This window comes from Sapajus apella, unplaced genomic scaffold (genome assembly GCF_009761245.1).
Source record: "Sapajus apella isolate SASKATOON/1434 unplaced genomic scaffold, GSC_monkey_1.0 scaffold91, whole genome shotgun sequence".
Lineage (NCBI taxonomy): Eukaryota > Metazoa > Chordata > Mammalia > Primates > Cebidae > Sapajus > Sapajus apella.
In genome coordinates, this window is record NW_022437031.1 from 7,416,025 (window position 1) to 7,433,673 (window position 17,649).

Here is a 17,649-nt window from a genome sequence, read left to right on the forward strand (position 1 = left end):
CATGCATTTCTTGAACATCTACATGTGAAGAGTTTCAGCCTGCGTGTTCTATTACAAAGTCTTCTAACATAGATAGGCAAGCCAGAGGCCAGGCTAAGACCTATAAAAGTAGCAGAGACCTTAAGGATTCTCTATCCCTGTGGTTTTTCAATTTGGGTTCAAGAGTCATGTAGTAGCTCCGTGAAAGGGCCTCCAGGCAGAGAGGCAGTCCTTCCCTCCTCACCTATCTCTATCTCTCTTGGACTCAGTTTCCTTAACTGAAAGGAATACTAATACAGGCAACACCCTATATGGATGCTAAAAGGGATATTGCAAATTATAGAGGGGGAGTTTAGTCAAACAAATGACCAAGGCTTGTCTTTGCTTTAAACCTGGCCTTGTGAGATGTCCCATGCCACTGCCTAGTCTTCGCCTTCAGAGGCTACATACAAGCATTGCTCCATTCCTTCAGGGACAGAGCATGTCAAATACTAAGACCTCCCCAAGCAGGGCCTCCCTAAGACTTGCTTCGACTGACTAATCAGGCACTTACCTCTTTGGTTGAATGGAAACAGACTGATTTTGTAACCTTAGTAGCCAAATTTATAATATGCCTGTATTTTCAGGATAGCTTGAGCACAATTGAACGGACCCAGGATTCCGAAGGCTCCTTCAAACTGGAGGATCCTACTGAGGTGACTCCAGGATTGAGCTTCTTTAACCCTGTCTGTGCCACCCCCAATAGCAAGGTAGGTGGGTTAAAAGGCAGACATTGGAAAACAGGATTAGCATCCTTCTCTGTATTATCTATGATAGACCAGTAGGAGAGAGGCAGATGGAGTAAACATATAATCAGCTTGCTGGGAACTAGGGATTGGGCATAAACTAGAGTCTAGTTTTTCCGCAGAACAATCTTAAAGAACACCTTATACTACTGGGAGTATGTCAAGCATCTATAGCAGCTCAGCTGGGCTGAGCTTCTGCCCTTTCTAAAGTCTATTCATACCTGTCTCTGTCCCTCCTAGATCCTGAAAGAGATGTGTGACGTGAAGCAAGTACTGTCAAAGAAGACTTCCCCACCTCCCTCCCCTTTTGACCTCCCAGAGTTGAAACCTGTAGCAGCAGAATACCAAGAAAATAAGGCTCCAGGGAAGAAAAAGAAACGAGCTCTGGCCAGCAACACCAGCTTCTTCTCTGGCTGCTCCCCTATTGAAGAAGAGGCCCGCTGAAGTTGGAGTCATCTTCTCTACCCCCAATCTGGCCTGGGAGATGCTTTCAGGTTGCAGCCAGAAGGGGTTTTTTAAATGACTTCTCTGGATTTCAGGTTTCTTGTTGTTGTAAAAAGGAACAAAGCATTACTGAAAAGAAGGTAACCTTTGTTGGATGTTGGCCCTCAGCCTCCAGCCCCAGACTACTGTTCTCTGTTCTCCAGAAGGGTACTAAGCCACCTACTAAAGAGAGAACCAACTGACTTTCCTAATGACTCATCAGGAACCAGCCCTTAGTATGGTCAAGTTCTTTCTTATTTGTGAGCAGTTCAGGCTATCTCCTGATGGCTTTCCTATCTTTTGGTTGTCTCTGTTTAATGGAGGAGCCTGGCCTAGGATGGAGGCCTGGCTTAGATCTTTCACTCCACCTCAGGAATGGGGTTGTGATCTTTTCTGTCCTGACCCTCTCTGAATTGTGTTTCAATAGTACTCTTGACTGTCTGCCATGTTGTTGAAGTAAATGAACTATTTTTAAATGTTAACTAAGTAAATAAACCTTAGCTCATCTACTGTTTGGGAAGATCCTTCTGTGCTCGAGGGAGAAATAAAATTTCAACCTGTGTTCCTCAGCCCCTGGGGTAGCTATTAAGGAGATTCATTTCAAGTACCTGAGCCTCCTTGCCTTATTGTAGCTGCCCTCTTTCCCAGAGGGTAGTGTGGAGTGTGACGGGTCTTTAAGTTGCTCTGCTACCCTAGGAAATTGGAATCGCGTTAGCAAGGCCAGTGGCCTGACCGCTGTAGAAACTGCCTGGCTTCCAGATTTGAGAGGAAGAAACCACATTTACTAACCATCTCCATGTTCTTGCCACAGTTTTATTTGTTTTTCACACACACAAAAAAAGTCAACACAGATAGATGTCCTTATTTTGCAGATGAGGAAACTAGTGTGCACAGAAGTTAAGTAACTTACCCAGAGTCACAAAGTTAGTGAGTAAAAGAGCTATCACCTGAACGCAGAGCCACCATCCAAGCTTCTTCATTCTAGCCAACTCTCTAGTAGAGTGCCAGCAGCGGCCACTTCTAATGCCCTACAGCCTGATTTCTTAGTGTAGGAGAAGCATTGCACTACACTGCTGTCCAGTCCCAGGACAGAACAGCACTGACTCCTTGCTTTTTCCTTTGAAAGATGCTTACACCTTACAATGCATCAGGATTCTCCATCTCTGCTTAAAGCTAAAAGGGGGCCAGCCCTGGAATGCCATGCACAGGCTACTGACCAGCCTTGTAGCCTTCTGAGGAGTTCAAAAGCCCTGGGCTTCATGTCCATGCATTCTGAATCCCAGAACCTTTCTCCCCAAAAAAGCTCCCAGATCATCCCCAAAAACTCAAAAGCCAAGACTCCTAGAATCCACCAGAGCCCAAGCAAAAGAATTGAGCAACAGTCTGCCTAGAATGAAGCCTGCAATGTACTAGGTGACCTGCTAGCCTTCCCTGGCATCCTGCCAGCAAGCAGCCCTGCTTCTCTTTGCATTTTAATGCCGAGGGAGCAAGGGAGCCTCTGCCATTGCCAACTAGAGCCTCTGGATACAATGGGAAGGCTAAGAGGGAGGGGGGCCGGCTCTTGGCATAAGAGAGCCAGTCTTCCTTCTCACTGTTTGAAATCCAGTGTGTGTGGGGGGAGGGGCAAGCAGGCTTATCCACAGAGAAAACATCCTTTCCCACCAACACTGCACTAATAACCCCCAGACCTCAAGTCACTGCATCAGGCGTAATGTAGAGGGAGAGGTCAATCAAGCCAGCCCCTGGCCCCCATCCCACCCAGACCCCTGTACTTTAAGCACTAAGCAAACCCTATAGCATGCTAGCCAGCCCTTCCCTGCTGATGCTGATGCTATAGTAACAGCATCTTTTGTATGTGTTGTTCATCTTCCAAAAGCCTGTGACCCCAGTATACTCTACACTCCTCAAAGGATTCTTGGAAAGAGACTCAGATGCCTTAGGGACAAGGCAGCAGAAATGACACAAGTCTCAGCAGCTCCTGAATGAGCATCTCCTGTCTGGGGTAATGAGGGAAAGGGAGAACTGCTAGTGTCACCCAGGATCCACAAGGCTCATGGGGACCTCCGGTCCAGAAAACGGCAACTTGCTGTCCAGAGTTCAGGAAGTAGCTTATAGCTTCTGTTGCCCAAGCTGGAGTGTAGTGGCACGATCTCAACTCACTACATCCTTGACCCCCTGGGCTCAAGCAATCTTCCCACATCAGCCTCCCAAGTAGCTGGGACTACAAGTCCACACCACCACGACTGGCTAATTTTTCTATTTTTTGTAGAGATGGGGTTTCATCAAGTTGGCCAGGCTGGTCTCAATCTCCTGACCTCAGGTGATCCGCCCACCTCCGCCTCCCAGAGTGCTGGGATTACAGGCGTGAGTTGCCGCGCCGGGCTGCAGCTTCTTATAGATGCACCTTACCTTACTGAATTAGAAGTAGAAGCTCAAGAGGGGAGGGAGCCTAATGAATAAAGGCTGTACTCCCAAGGAGCTTGAGATGAAGTTAGACACTCTCTCCCTCCCTCTCTCTCTCTCTCTCTCTCTCTCTCTCTCTCTCTCTCTCTCTCTCTCTTCTCTCTCTCTCTCTCTCTCTCTCACACACACACACACACACACACGCTTTTCCAGTGGGCTGGCTGGGCCCCTTCTCCTCACTGCCAAGTTGCAAAGTTGTGTGGTCACCTCCCCCCCAGCTTCCCGCCTGCCTGTGCCCTCAGCTCTCACCTCCCTGAGCCAGGACAAAGCTCCGGCAGTGACTGGGAGGGGAATAGGAGGAGGGATAGAGGGATGGGAAAAGCTGCACAAAGGAATTCCTCACCCCAAGCCCCCTGACCGCCAGCGAGTAAAGAAGCAGATTTGTTCTCCCTCCCCTTTCCTCCCTCCCATCTTCCCACCCGGGCTGTGCCCAGGCCACAGAGCAGCTGCAGGCCTTGGGAGAGGACCCACACAGCCTCCTGTAGGTGGCAACAGTGCCACCTGTTTGACTCAGAGGGCTGAACCGAAGACTGAAAAAGGGAGGAGGCAGACCACTCGGAGACGAGCTGGGAAGCAGTACAGAGAGCAGAGCGGAGTGGAGCTGCCGCTGAGCAAAGGTGTGAGGGTTTGGGAAGGCTGGGGGGGCTACAGGCGGGAGCTGTGGAGCAGAGACCAGCTCCATCTCGCAGGGATTAGGCCTGGGGATTGAATGGCACCTCTGTCAGCTCCCCTACTTGGGGTTTTCAGGCTGCTCAGACCCTGATCCCATCCTACAGACAGCTCCTGAAGGGAGGGGGACTCTGGAAGGCAGTGTCTGGGGTGCAGGGGTAGGACCCCAGGGGAGGCAAGAGCTTAGGGCAGGCTGTCAAAGTAGCTCCAAGATGGGCAGAGGCAAGGGCTTCCCTTTGGGTTGGCTTTTTACCGGGAAGGGTCTCGGAAGGGGAGAGGTTTCCTTCCCCCAGCTCCAGCTCCTCACCCCTACCCTAACCCTCCTTTCCCAAGGCAGCATAAAGAGGGCAGTTCAGAAGCAGCTACACCTTTCTCCTTACCAGACCCAGCCACTGTGCACCCCTGTAAGATTCCACAGCCTCGGGGGAGCTCTGAGGACAAGTGGTCCTGTCCCTCAGCCCACACACACAGAAGCTCACACACTTTGGATGTACCCAGGGGCTCCTTTACATACTTAAAGCCACCTAAAATCGTATTGTAATGAAAGCCAGTTGTGCAAACACACAAATGCTGACACAAATCACACACCCTCTCGTGTAGAATCAGTCACATATCCAGCCAAGTCTGGGATCAGCTCAGTCAGCCAAACCCAGAAGCATAAGGTACAGGGGTCCGCTGCCCTAAGGCAACCACACCCCGCATACACACCTTTGCCCTATGTTGGTTGTACTTTCACCAAAGCTAACTTAGAGGGTGGGGCTCCTGAAGGCGATTCTGGGCTTCTGGTTGGGGTGGGGGGGGTGACTGGGCAGGAAAGGGCAGGACTTGAGGGGGAGACTTTGTATTCTGAAAATTCAAAGATTCCTTTAGAAGGCTGGGAGTGACCCAGGCAACATATTCACCTAAAGTCTTCCTCTTTTTGGCAGTGCCCTCTGTCCCCTGGGAGGTGGGCACAGAGAATCTTTCAGTCAGGGATTTGTGATCTGAACAATCTCCATATCCATAGCAACTGGCCAAGTAGCTGGGTCTTCCATAGCCCCAGGTCAGAACTGGAAACTTTGCTTCAGGTTACTCCTGCTTCCTGGGCTGGAAAGCAATTCAACATGGGGCTGCCTCCAGCTTGGCCAAACCTGCTTTAACTTGCTGAACTTAGTTTGCCCCACCCTGAGCAGTTTCTCTTGAGTGCCTAACTCCAGGGCAAGCACTCCATCCCCAGAGGTGTGTGCTGTTAACTGGGGAGGAGCTGGAGAGTGTGGGTATGCAGCCTGCCCCAAAAGAGGCTGGACCTCTTGGGTGTCCCATGGACTCTCCAGATACCAAGATTACAGGGAAAGGAAGGCTCTGGAGATTGTCTCCCATTGCCAGGCTTGCAGCTAAGGCTGCTCGGCCTCATCCAGTCTGGCACTCTGGGCCTGCCCCGTGACCTCCGTTGCTGAGCAGCAGCCCAGGCCTCTGCCCCTCCCCCAGGCCCCTCAGATACACTGGGAGGGAGGCTGGGATCTGCCCTCTGCCAGGGTCCCTGATGGCCGAGTGTCCCTTCCCCCAGGCCTTCACCATGGCCGAGTCCCTCGGCTGCTGCTCCGTCTGGGCCCGCTGCCTCCACTGCCTGTATAGCTGCCACTGGAGGAAATGCCCCAGAGAGAGGATGCAAACCAGCAAGGTGGAGTAGGGGTGGAAGGGGGAGGCTGAAAGTCAGAAGGCAGACGCCCACTGGAGGGGATGAGAAGGCCAACTGTGCTCATAGACAGCTTGGGGGAAGGGGCTCTCTCTCCCAGGAAGAAAATCTCCCTCAAATATGGAAAGAGCTGCCCCCGAGCAGAGCAGCCCAACATGAGGCAGGCAGCTCGCTTCAGCTGCCACCCGTTGGGGACTCTGAGCTTGAAGTAGGTATTGGTTGTGAGCTTCTCTCCTGCCCCTTTACAGTGCGACTGTATCTGGTTTGGCCTGCTCTTCCTCACCTTCCTGCTCTCCCTGAGCTGGCTGTACATCGGGCTCGTCCTTCTCAATGACCTGCACAACTTCAATGAGTGTGTCATGGATTCCCTCCTGCTTCCCCAGCCTAGCTCTCAACCTGCTCCCCACCCTGGGACCCCTGGGTGCCCCATTGTCAGTCATCCCCCAGCCCTGCTTCTCCTTGGAAAATCCCTCTACAAAATCTCCTCAATCCTCGGAGCCCCTGGCCCCGTGAGGGGCTTTCTCCTCACTCCGTTCTAGTCCTCCTGGATCCACCCATCCCAACTCCCCTCAGGCCACTATTGATACCGCTTCCCCTGCTTGGACACCTCCCTCTCCCCTCCCACAGATTCCTCTTCCACCACTGGGGACACTGGTTGGACTGGTCCCTGGCATTCCTGCTGGTCATCTCTTTACTGGTCACATATGCATCCTTGCTATTGGTGGGTCCAGAGGCCACTGGCCTAACCCCCACCTCAGCCTTCCTTCCTGCTTAGTTCTAGCTCCCTATTCTCATCCTGGCTACTGAGGGGGGCGCTAATTCTTGCATAGGAGGGAGGTACCAGCCTGGGAAGCCCACCTCAGTAAACTTGCTCCCCTCTTGACACCCCTTAAGCCCCACCACCCTCTGCCTCCAGGTCCTGGCCCTGCTTCTGCAGCTTTGTAGACAGCCCCTGCATCTGCACAGCCTCCACAAGGTACAGTAGGGATGGGAGTGCATGGGAGAGGGAGCCACTGGGCCCAGCACTTGGCTATTTGCTGAGGACCTCACTTTTATACCCCCAGGGGGTCAAACCCAGGACCTGAAGCTCAGTAAATATTTATTGAGTGAAAGGAGGAAAGCAGATGTGTCAGGGGAAGGGAAGGGTCGGGTCCCGTCTCCATAGAGTGAAGGAGCAGCCCAGGCAACCATGAGCCCAGGTTGACCAAGAGGCCCTATTCATCCCTGGCCCCCCAGGTGCTGCTGCTCCTCATTATGCTTCTTGTGGCCGCTGGCCTTGTGGGATTGGACATCCAATGGCAGCAGGAGTGGCATAGTTTGCGTGTATCACTGCAGGTGAGTGGCCAATCTCCAGTGTCTAGGCGGGAGCCTTGGCTTGCAGCCAACCCTAGAACATATCTTGCTCCTGTTCCCCCAAGACTGCAGGTAGCTCTAAATTCCAATAGTCAGGCCCTAAGAGGAAAGCGGGGAGGGGCCTTGGAGAAGAGCCCACCTCACCAGCTCTTGTCCACAGGCCACAGCCCCATTCCTTCATGTTGGAGCAGTCGCTGGAATCACCCTCCTGGCCTGGCCTGTGGCTGATACCTTCTACCGTATCCACCGAAGAGGTGCCAACGCCGCCGCCTCACTCATCCTTGCTGGCCACTCATGCTCTGCCACCTGCACTCTGCCTCTGTCCCCAGAACTCTCCCCTTGTCCATTCTTAAAAGCCTGTCCCTCACTCCCCACAGGTCCCAAGATTCTGCTACTGCTCCTATTTTTTGGAGTGGTCCTGGTCATCTACTTGGCCCCCCTATGCATCTCCTCACCCTGCATCATGGAACCCAGGGACTTACCACCCAAGCCTGGGCTGGTGGGACACCGAGGGGCCCCCATGGTGAGTGTTGGACAGAAAGCTGGAAGGGTGGGAGGGTCTGCTCCCCCATGCTATAGAGGCCAGGCCTGTGAGTTCCCAGGCTCCCACCCTCCCCTGCTACCTCATCACTGATTCCCCTTCCCAGCTGGCTCCCGAGAACACCCTGATGTCCTTGAGGAAGACAGCTGAATGCGGAGCTACTGTGTTTGAGACTGATGTGATGATCAGGTGAGGGAAGCTGGGGCTTAGGGGACCAGGGGGAGCTGAAGGATATGATGATCAGCCCCAGAGCTTGGCCCTTTGACACCCCTTGTACCCTCAGCTCCGACGGTATCCCCTTCCTCATGCATGATGAGCACCTGAGCAGGACCACGAATGTAGCCTCTGTGTTCCCAACCCGAATCACAGCCCACAGCAGTGACTTCTCCTGGGCTGAACTGAAGAGACTCAATGCTGGGGCCTGGTTCCTAGAGGTGAGGACAGCCTCTGCAAAGAGGCAGTCACCTGCAGGGACACTCAGAGAGGGTAGAGTTCATTCTGTTGATAAGTGTTTGCTCAGCCCCATGCTAGGCAATGAGAACATAGTCTGTGCTCTCAAGTCCCTCCCACCTAGTAGAGAGTCTAGGCAGCAGACGATTCAGCAAACCTAGAGCAATAAAAACATTTTCCTGCCTGGGAGAGAATCAGGAGTGGATTCATACAGTAGAGGATGCATTGTGTGAGCAGCATGTGACATGAGAGTCTCCTCCTAAGATGCACAAAGCAGGGAATGGGAACTCGATCAGAGGGAAGAGGACATGTAAAGCCCAGAAGTCTGAAAAAGGGTGTTTCCAGGAACAAAATGTGGCCGAATGTAACTGACAGAGACAATTCATGAGAGTGGTAGGGAGCAGAAGCTTGGCCTTGAAGAGCTTCGAATGCCTGGCCCAAAAGTGTCAACTTCGATCCTGTAAGTGGTAGAAAATATTCAAAAGGATATCAAATTTTTTCAGTTCCTCTTTTCCTGATTGTAAAAGTAATACATGTTCATTGTAAAAAGTAAAATGTCAGAGAAATAAGAGAAATAACATAGAAATTAAGTCACCCATAATCCAATCCCTCTGAAATATTCACTGTTAACAGCTGGATACACCCCCCCCCCCCACACACACACACAGTTCCGACTTATGATGTTCCACTTAATGATTTTTTGACTTTATGATGATTTGAGATTCATACACATTCAGTAGAAACTACACTTCAAGTACCCATACACAAATGTTTTTCATTTTCAGTACAATATTCAATAAATCACATGAGATATTCAACACTTCATTATAAAACAGGCTTTGTTTAGATGAGTTTTGCCTAACTGCAGGCTAATGTAAGTTCTGAGCAAACTTAGGGTAGGCTAGACTAAACTAAGATTTCAGTAGGCTAGGTATATTAAATACATTTTTGACTTCCAATCTTTTCAGCTTAAAATGGGTTTATCAAGACATAACCCCATCATGTCAAGCTGCATCTGTATACATACATACACACATACACACACACACACACTCTCTCTCTCTCTATTTTGCACAATAGAATCATTATGCAGACTGTTTTGCAATTTGCTTTTTTTCCATTTAACTCTTTACATCATATTATACCAGAGTGATTAAGAGCAAAGGATGTCTGGGTTTGAACCCTGGCTCCACCACTTCCTGGCTGTGTGACCCCAGGCAGCATTTCTTAGTCTCTCTGTGCCTCAATTTTCTCATTTGTACAATGGGAATAATAACAGTACCTACCTTGTAGAATTATTGGGAGGATTATATCAGTTCATGCATATAAAGTACTTAGAACAGTACCCGGCACATAGTAAGTACTTAATAAGTGTTAGATAGCTAACTTTATCCATGTCAGCAATTAGGAAGTGAGGTCACTCATTGAGAATAAGGAGAGGAGAGTGGCAGGGGCTTGGAATAACACTAGGGGGAATGGAAGAGGGAGCAAATCAAGAGCAAGTAGAAGGATTGCTAAGCAGTGCTGAGAGCAAAAAATAAGGACTCCAGTGCCAACAGCCCACATTGTGTACTCTGCCCTTGGCGGTGCTCAGCCCCCAGTTCTACAGGTAGAAGAGGCAGAAAATTGTAGAACTGAATCAGAGTCTGGGAGATATAGGGCAAGTGGAACAAAAAGGAAGCTGAGAATGCTATGGAAAAGTCGTTCAAGCTGTGGATAGACCATGGGTAGGGGACGTAGGTGCAGCTAGAAAGGGGCTGATGAACTGGAAAGAAACCAAAGGGTCAAGATTGCAGAGGTCTCCTCAAGACCAAAGAGAAGGTGTAGTGAGAAGGAGGCGGAGGAGAAAAAAAAAGAAAAAAAAAATTAAGAAAAGAAAGGAGGTGTGGTGAAAGAGAGGAAGTTAGAAAACTGGAAGGGTAGGAGGTTGAGGTCCCAGAGTAAGATGTTAGATGGTCTGGAAGAAGGTCACAGTTTGGAGAAAGATGCTGGCTCAGAGGGGAAAGAAGCCGGACATCAAGTGGAAGATATGAGTGAAGATAATGAGGATGGGGGCAAAGCCTGGAGGCCTCTTCTGGTCTTGAAATAATTGTCTTTTCTTATAGAGGCGACCCTTCTGGGGGGCCAAACCGCTGGCAGGCCCTGATCAGAAAGAGGCTGAGAGTCAGACAGTACCAGCATTAGAAGAGCTATTGGAGGAAGCCGCAGCCCTCAACCTTTCCATCATGTTCGACTTGCGCCGACCCCCACAGAACCACACATACTATGACACTTTTGTGATTCAGACATTGGAGACTGTGCTGAATGCAAGGGTGCCCCAAGCCATGGTGATGTTGACAGGACACCCTCTCCCTACCCTGCCTTCCCTAGGCCATGATGATTATAATGATTTTGAGACTGGTCCCTGGCCCCAGGGCCCTGCCCCAGCTCACATATCCCATTCTGTGGTCAAACCTCTCTGCCCCTGTCCCTGCCCTTGGAATCCCAAGGTCTTCCCCAGCTTCACACCCATCCTTCCTGAACCACAGGTCTTCTGGCTACCCGATGAAGACCGGGCTAACGTCCAACGACGGGCACCTGGAATGCGCCAGATATATGGACATCAGGGAGGCAACAAAACTGAGAGGCCCCAGTTTCTCAACCTCCCCTATCAAGATCTGCCACTATTGGATATCAAGTAAGTGCTTGAGGAAAGGAACCAAGGGGATCACATGAGGCTTAATGGCAGGGAAGAACCAATCCAGGGAGAGCAAAGCTTCTTCATTCACTCATATAACAAGTATTTATAGAACATTTGCCGTGTATCAGATAGTATTGTAGGCTTTGGGGACACAATACGAATAAGACAGACAAGGTTCCTGCTTTTGTGGAATGCATGTGCTATGGAAAGAAACAGACAATAAACCACTTAACAAAATACATGCATATGGGAAAGTGCAAAGTGTTATGAAAACAAAACAGAGAGACGTACAAGAGTGGTTAGGTTTGGGAGTGATGGGCTGGGGCAGGGAGGTGGGTGCAACCACATTAGGAAGACTGGTTAAAGAAGTGATATCTAAGTTCAGACCTGAATGGTCACAAGGAGCTAACTATGAGCTGCAGAACGGAAACAGCAGCCTAATGAGCAAGGGGAAGGGGAAGCCAGATAAGCAGGCAAGGGCCAAATTGGGTAGTACCTTGCAGGCGATGAAAAGGATTTTATTCCACAGCAAAGAGTTCAGGGTAGGAGAGCATGAATGAGGAGAGAGCAGTGGGAGAGTCCCAGATGGGAGCTGAGCCCCAGAAGCTGACCCAGCTGAGCCATGACAGACTTCAAAGCATGTGGTTGCTAAAGCGTCTTATAAGTTCCTTGTGTTCAGAGAGAAAAATGTGAACTGAATGATAGCCCAGTTATTATACATATTTTTTTATTTGAATTTTAATTAAAAAAATTTTTTTAGAGATAGGGTTTCATTCTGTCACTGAGCCTGGAGTGCAGTGGTCTGATCACAGCTCACTGCAGCTTTGAACTCCTGGGCTCAAGTGATCCTCCCACCTCAGACTCCTGAGTAGCTAGGACTATAGGCACACACCACTATGCACGGCTAATTTTTTTTTTTAAAGAGACAGGTTCTTACTACGTGCCCAGGCTGGTCTCAAACTCCTGGCCTCAAGCAATCTTCCTGCCTTGGCCTCCCAAAGTGCTGGGATTACAGGCATGAGCCACTGCCCACCTCAGCCTCCCGATTATAAGCACGAGCCACCTCACCTAGCTACATAAATATTTCTTTCCCCAAGTTATCACCAAATAAGAAGACATGACATAGGGTTTGGCCCTCAGTCACCTTAGTCTTGTCCTGGTCAACATCAACTGCTAATCAACTGCTGATCATGTTTCCAAAAGATGTGAATTGGTAATGAATACACTGATGATGGAATCGAGACCCTGAAAGTTCTAGGTGCTGTAAAAAGATAGGTCAAATCTAGCAAGATGAAGCTGGGCATGGTGGCTCACAGTTGTAATCCCAGCACTTTGGGAGACCAAGGCAGGTAGATCACAAGGTTAGGAGTTCGAGACCAGCCTGACCAACATGGTGAAACTCTGTCTTTACTAAAAATACAAAAATTAGCCGGTGTGATGGCGTGTGCCTGTAATCCCAGCTACTCAGGAGGTTGAGGCAGGAGAATCACTTGAACCTGGGAGGCGGAGGTTGCAGTGAGCCGAGATCGAGCCACTGCACTCCAGCCTGAGTGACAGCATGACTATGTCTCAAAAAAAAAAAAAAAAAAAAAATCTAGCAAGGTGAAATACAGCAGGGACAGATTTAAAGACCTCTATTCGGGGCCCAAAAGAATTTCAGTTGCACAAAGACCAGAGAGGAGACACTGGTATCAACATGTGTGAAGAAAACCAGGGCTTTGAACAGTGTGCATAGTTAGTTATCAGTGGGATGTAACATTGCCAAAGGCTAACCTGACTCTGGGCTACCTGAATACAGGCATAGTGCCCAGAGGACAGGAGGAGATAGTTTTGCTCTATTCAAAGCTGACCCAAGCTGTCTGGGCATGGTGGCTCCCACCTGTAATCCCAGCACTTTGGAAGGCCAAGGCAGGAGAATCACTTGAGCCTAGGAGTTCAAGACCAGCCTGGGCAACATAGCAAAACCCCGTCTCTACAAAAAAAAAAAAAAAATACAAAAATCAGCTGAGCGTGGTGGTGCCCACCTATGGTCCCAGCTACTCTGGAGGCTGAGGCGGAAGGATCGCTTGAGCCCAGGAGATCGAGGTGGGAGTGAGCCAAGACTGTGCCACTGCACTCCAGAGCAAGACCCTGTCTCAAAAAAAAGGCTGGTGCAAGCCCATCTTGGATATTATTTTCAGAGACAGGCCCCATATTTTCAAAGGAACATTGATAAACTGGAATAATATCATATTAGAGAGGCTTGTACGGGGAACAAAATAATAAGAGTAATGGCTGAAGGAGCTGGGGCTGTGGGGCCTAGAGAAGAGAAGGCTCAGGGAGACAGCGCCTCTGCTCAGGACCCATGGGAGAGTCACATTGTGTGGCCCCAGATGGTAAAGCTAGGAGCCTTGGGTGGAATCCACCAGAAAACAAGAGTTCAGCTATGAAAGAAAAATCACTGTTGGTCAGGGGCTGCTATACAAAGGCAGAACTGATACCTCCCGGGCAGTGGCACTGTAGATGCAAGCACAGGCAGGGGGCTGCCTCCCATGGCCTGTGCACCATGATTCTGGGTGTTCCCTATTTTCTTTCCCACCTTCACAGGGCACTGCACAAGGATAATGTCTCAGTGAACCTATTTGTAGTGAACAAGCCCTGGCTCTTCTCCCTGCTTTGGTGTGCAGGGGTGGATTCGGTCACCACCAATGACTGCCAGCTGCTGCAGCAGATGCGTTACCCTATCTGGCTTATTGTAAGGGCTCTGGGATGTCACCTCTTCTCTTCTTCTCCCATCCTGGTTTTCCTTAACCCTGTTCCTCTCTTCTTATTTCCCCCGACATACTACCCTTGGGGCCTTTTCCTATTTTCACAGACCCCTCGAAACTACCTAATCATGTGGGCCATTATCAATTGTGTCTCCACCATGCTGCTTTTGTGGATCTTCCTCCTCCGAAGGTGAGTGCTTTGTGCCTCAGTTTTCTGGGTCCTTACCTTCTCCAGGGCCCTGGTGATGAGGCTGCTTCAGATTCATATATGCTCCCCGGGGCTTGGGGTCTGTTTAGTTCCTTTGAGATTCTTAGGCCCTTCCTTATACTATCAAATTGGCTTGAATGTGGGAAAGGTAGTTGGGGGACTGGGTGTGGGGCTGGAAGGGCCTGCTTGAAGCTAGCTGAATTCACAATGTGAAGCTTTTCTTCCCACAGGAGATTTGGTAAGAAGAGAGAGAAAACTGGTAAGAACTTTCTCCCCTCATCTCATGTTTCTCCTCCTGTAGCTTTTCCCTTGCTTAACTCTCTAGATGACCCACCATCCCCCTCCTCCCCAGGCTTAGAAACAGCAGTGCTGCTGACAAGGATCAACAATTTCATGATGGAATGAATGCCCTGCCCTGCCTCCCCACCCAAGCCAGTCTACATTGCCCAAACAGCAAGGGTTGGGAGACTGGCTGAAATGGAATCCTTCAGGGGTGGTGGGTTGCAGTCGGGGGAGCTTTGCCAACAGGAGGTTTTGAACCATGTGGGCCCTCTGCCCAGATGATGAGCATTCCCTAAACTGCTATGGAATCTGCTCCCCTTGGGGTTTTGACCTGAGGTGTTTGGGAAAACAGTGAGTCATGAGAAGTTTCTCCCCAAATGAAACTAGAACAGAGGAAGAAAAAGGGAGATTGCTCGGATAATGTCTCAGACTTGTGTGCACCTGTTTTTGCACAGAAGGCACAGGGTGTGTCGGGGTGGGATAGCTTGGAAGAGGGACTGAAGGAGATGACAAAATGGTCTTTCCCGAAGAACTATAAGAAGATAGAGACACCATCGCCACCCCACGATGTACTGTCTTCCCCGACCCTTGCAACTTAGCTGCTTTGCTGCCTAGAGGCTAGTTGCTGAAGAGCCCATCTAGCCACGTAATTCCGTGCTTACAGGTGGCTTTTTGCTGTGGGCAGCCTTTTCTTCAAGGCAAGTTGGTTGCTGTATTTCGTCTTAATCTATTACTCAATGAATGTAATCTCCATTTGGTCACAGCCTAATCTTTTCGGTTTAGGGGCTGGGGAGAGGAGGCACCTTCTATCTAGGGTTGGATGAGACACAACCTTGACGGGCCATCAGGGGAAGATGGGAGGAAGTGGGTTGGAGGTGGGAGGATGAATGACCTGCGGCAAAGAAGGACCGCGGGAGGCCCCTGGAGAGCAGCCGCCTCAGGGGGCGTCAGGAGGCCAGGCACGCGGTGCAGGGTTGCGCCGTAGCTCCACCTTGTGGCCACCCGCCCCAAGAGGCGGGCCGCATCCGTTGTCGCCGTGACGTATTTGCTGAATGCCACCTGTTTTCCGTGCCGCCTGGGGACTCGTGTCCTTGACTCAGGACTCCGAGGGCAAGGTCCGATTTCCACAAGTTTTCGCTCCTCTGGGCTATACGCAGGGTCCGATTTCCGGCCCAGCCTTCCCTTCGAGGAGCAAGTTCTCCAATGCGTTTGCGGCTCGGGAGTCCCTGGGCTCCGCGGCTGAGTTGGCCAGTGCGGAGCTGACCGAGGATGAAGAGTCTGGTAGAAGCAGGGAGGAGCTAAGGCAAAAACGGAGACAAGAGGGGGCTCTGTGGTAAACCCACAGTCTTCCGCCACACCCACATTCGACCTAGTTCGTATCTTCACACGGAGGGAATTCGAACTAAGGAGTTGGCCAGGTCGGGAGGTCCGGTTCTCGGTTCCTTCTCTCTCGCCAGACTGGGACCTGGGGCAGCACTGGCACCTCGGGATAAGATCCGCTCCCCAACCCTCGCTTGCGCGGCAGCCGTGGAAACTACAATTCCCAGTGAGCCCCCGGCCATTTCCGGTCTCCTGCCGGACGGAGGCGAGTTTGAATCCGTGTTCCCGCCCCCTTCTCCCAGGCCCACCCCTTCCCTTTCTGGCCGCCCCGCCCCCTCCATGCGCAGCTCTGCACATTCCGACTCCGGAGGCCGGCCGCGCCCACGTACCTGGCCTGCAGCTGGCGCAGTGGGCGGGGGTGCCAGCGTGCAACGCGCGGGGAGGCTGGAGGCGCGCAGGGAGCGAACGCCGCAATCGGTGCTCAGGTCCTGGTCTTCCTGGGGGTCCACACCGCTGTGTACCGGGCAGGTCTCTCCCACACTCGGCCTTTTTGAGCTGCGTTTCCTTACTTTTCCTGGTTCCGGAGCCATCCCGCTCTGTCAGGCTGGCTACCAGCTTTAGCCCTAGGTCCCCCAGTCTGCCCGATACTGCCAGGCTATCACCTCTCAGCATGTACCTCCTCCCCCATCCCTACTTTTCTGTCCCTTCCCAGTCTCCCAGCCTCTTCCTCCCCTCACTGCCCAACCTCACCCTGAAGACCTCCAACATCTCCATCCCTGCATCCCCAGGCTCTCGCCTCTCACACTCTCAGCTGCGGTCCTCTAACCTGAGCGTCCAGCCCCCCAACCGAAACGCCAGCACCTAGCCCCAGCCTCTAACCCCTTACTCCTAGCCCCTAGCCTTGGATATGCAGCCCTGAGCCTGCCACCGGAAATCCTCACTCTCTTCCCAGGAGAACTGGACAGCTATAGCGGCTTAACCTCTATGAGGCTCTGGGCTGGAGACTGACACTGACAAAAACTTAAGGGCGGAGGACCCGGGGGAGCTGCTCATTGGGGTTCGGATGTAGTTGCTCTTCGTTATTTTTAGCTGCTGACTCACAGCTCCTGGCATCCGGGTTTGGGGCTAGCAGGCTGGGCTAGGGGGCTATTAATAGAGCAGAATCACAGCCCCGACCCAGTTCAGTTTGGAAGCACAGAGAGCAAGAAGCGTCCCCTGCCACCATGCCCTGTGGAGATGTTGTGGACTGAGCAGTGGCTGGGCCAGATGCTCTCTGGCTGCCAGTTACCTCACCCTAGTATCTCTACCTTGAAACTCTTGAGGGAAAGCCCACGAAGAGACTCCTGGGCACAGCTCTCCCCTAAGCTTGCCATGGCTTGGGGCTTTGCCACAATCAAGCTTCTGTTGTACTAGCCAAGAGGGAATAGATGTGTCCCAAGTGGAAAGATTGTTTTGGTCATGGCCTTGGCCTGCCTGGGCCCACTCCTGGGCCAGAATGCTAGGTTTTTAGAAGGAAAAGCTGTGGATTTCTGGTCCCCCACAGCCTTCAGAAGGTTGGAGTGCTTCCACATGGTCCTAACACAGGGGGCACAGAGCTGGGGATCCCCAAACCAGACACAGCGCTCAGAAGCTGCCAGATTCTGTGTTTACCACACCCCCACCCCACCATTCTTTTTATTTCTTTACATTTTTGGGGGCTCTGTCCCTACTCGCAGGGATTCACAGACCTCATGATCTCTCCCTTGTCTGGAGAGAAACCGAATTGATGAAAGCCACTGAAAACTTGTCCCCAATGAGGTATGAATGATCCTTTATATATTGTCATTCCCATGGGACCTTTTTATTTTAATGGGCGAACGTAAGAGTTTCCTAATGTATACATTGAGAATCGTGGGGAAATCTTGATGGACTGATCAAAATTATTCCCACGCAAGCTCGATTTGCTAGAATTCCCATTGACTAAGGGTGCACACCCACGACAGTGCTCCTCCCCTCCTTGCAAATCAGAAACTCC

The 17,649-nt window shown here is 51.1% G+C and overlaps 3 protein-coding genes across 8 annotated transcripts in view; 2 read left to right on the forward strand and 1 right to left on the reverse strand.

Annotated features, from left to right (window-relative positions):
- KIF4A (kinesin family member 4A) overlaps positions 1 to 1,816 on the forward strand; it is a 126,524-nt gene extending 124,708 nt beyond the window's left edge. For both annotated transcript variants that reach the window (XM_032255854.1, XM_032255855.1), the window contains 2 exons: positions 606 to 728; positions 1,005 to 1,816. In XM_032255854.1, the coding sequence (XP_032111745.1) occupies positions 606 to 728; positions 1,005 to 1,208 (327 nt within the window). In that variant the 3' untranslated portion in view covers positions 1,209 to 1,816. The remainder of the gene's footprint in view (positions 1 to 605; positions 729 to 1,004) is intronic.
- A 2,159-nt stretch (positions 1,817 to 3,975) lies between these two features.
- On the forward strand, positions 3,976 to 15,062 carry GDPD2 (glycerophosphodiester phosphodiesterase domain containing 2). Of its 5 annotated transcripts, XM_032255866.1 has the most exons (16): positions 3,976 to 4,327; positions 5,926 to 6,039; positions 6,303 to 6,406; positions 6,682 to 6,775; positions 6,971 to 7,030; positions 7,291 to 7,389; positions 7,568 to 7,661; positions 7,785 to 7,930; positions 8,055 to 8,137; positions 8,232 to 8,382; positions 10,504 to 10,725; positions 10,927 to 11,075; positions 13,665 to 13,812; positions 13,933 to 14,015; positions 14,264 to 14,292; positions 14,386 to 14,743. In XM_032255866.1, the coding sequence occupies exons 2-16, from the start codon at positions 5,935 to 5,937 to the stop codon at positions 14,436 to 14,438; spliced, it is 1,620 nt and encodes a 539-aa protein (XP_032111757.1). In that variant the 5' UTR covers positions 3,976 to 4,327; positions 5,926 to 5,934; the 3' UTR covers positions 14,439 to 14,743. The 5 variants fall into 5 exon arrangements, 4 of the variants coding, with proteins under 4 accessions (XP_032111757.1, XP_032111756.1, XP_032111758.1 ...); XM_032255865.1 differs by having other exon boundaries at positions 10,504 to 11,075; positions 14,386 to 15,062; XM_032255867.1 differs by lacking the exon at positions 5,926 to 6,039 and having other exon boundaries at positions 10,504 to 11,075; positions 14,386 to 15,062.
- A 32-nt stretch (positions 15,063 to 15,094) lies between these two features.
- Positions 15,095 to 16,705, reverse strand: LOC116535070. Its single transcript, XM_032255870.1, has 2 exons — positions 16,025 to 16,705; positions 15,095 to 15,613 (listed from the first exon to the last, which is right to left on the reverse strand). Exons 1-2 carry the CDS (start codon positions 16,223 to 16,225, stop codon positions 15,263 to 15,265), a joined length of 552 nt encoding a protein of 183 aa, XP_032111761.1. The 5' UTR covers positions 16,226 to 16,705; the 3' UTR covers positions 15,095 to 15,262.
- Positions 16,706 to 17,649: the final 944 nt, after the last annotated feature.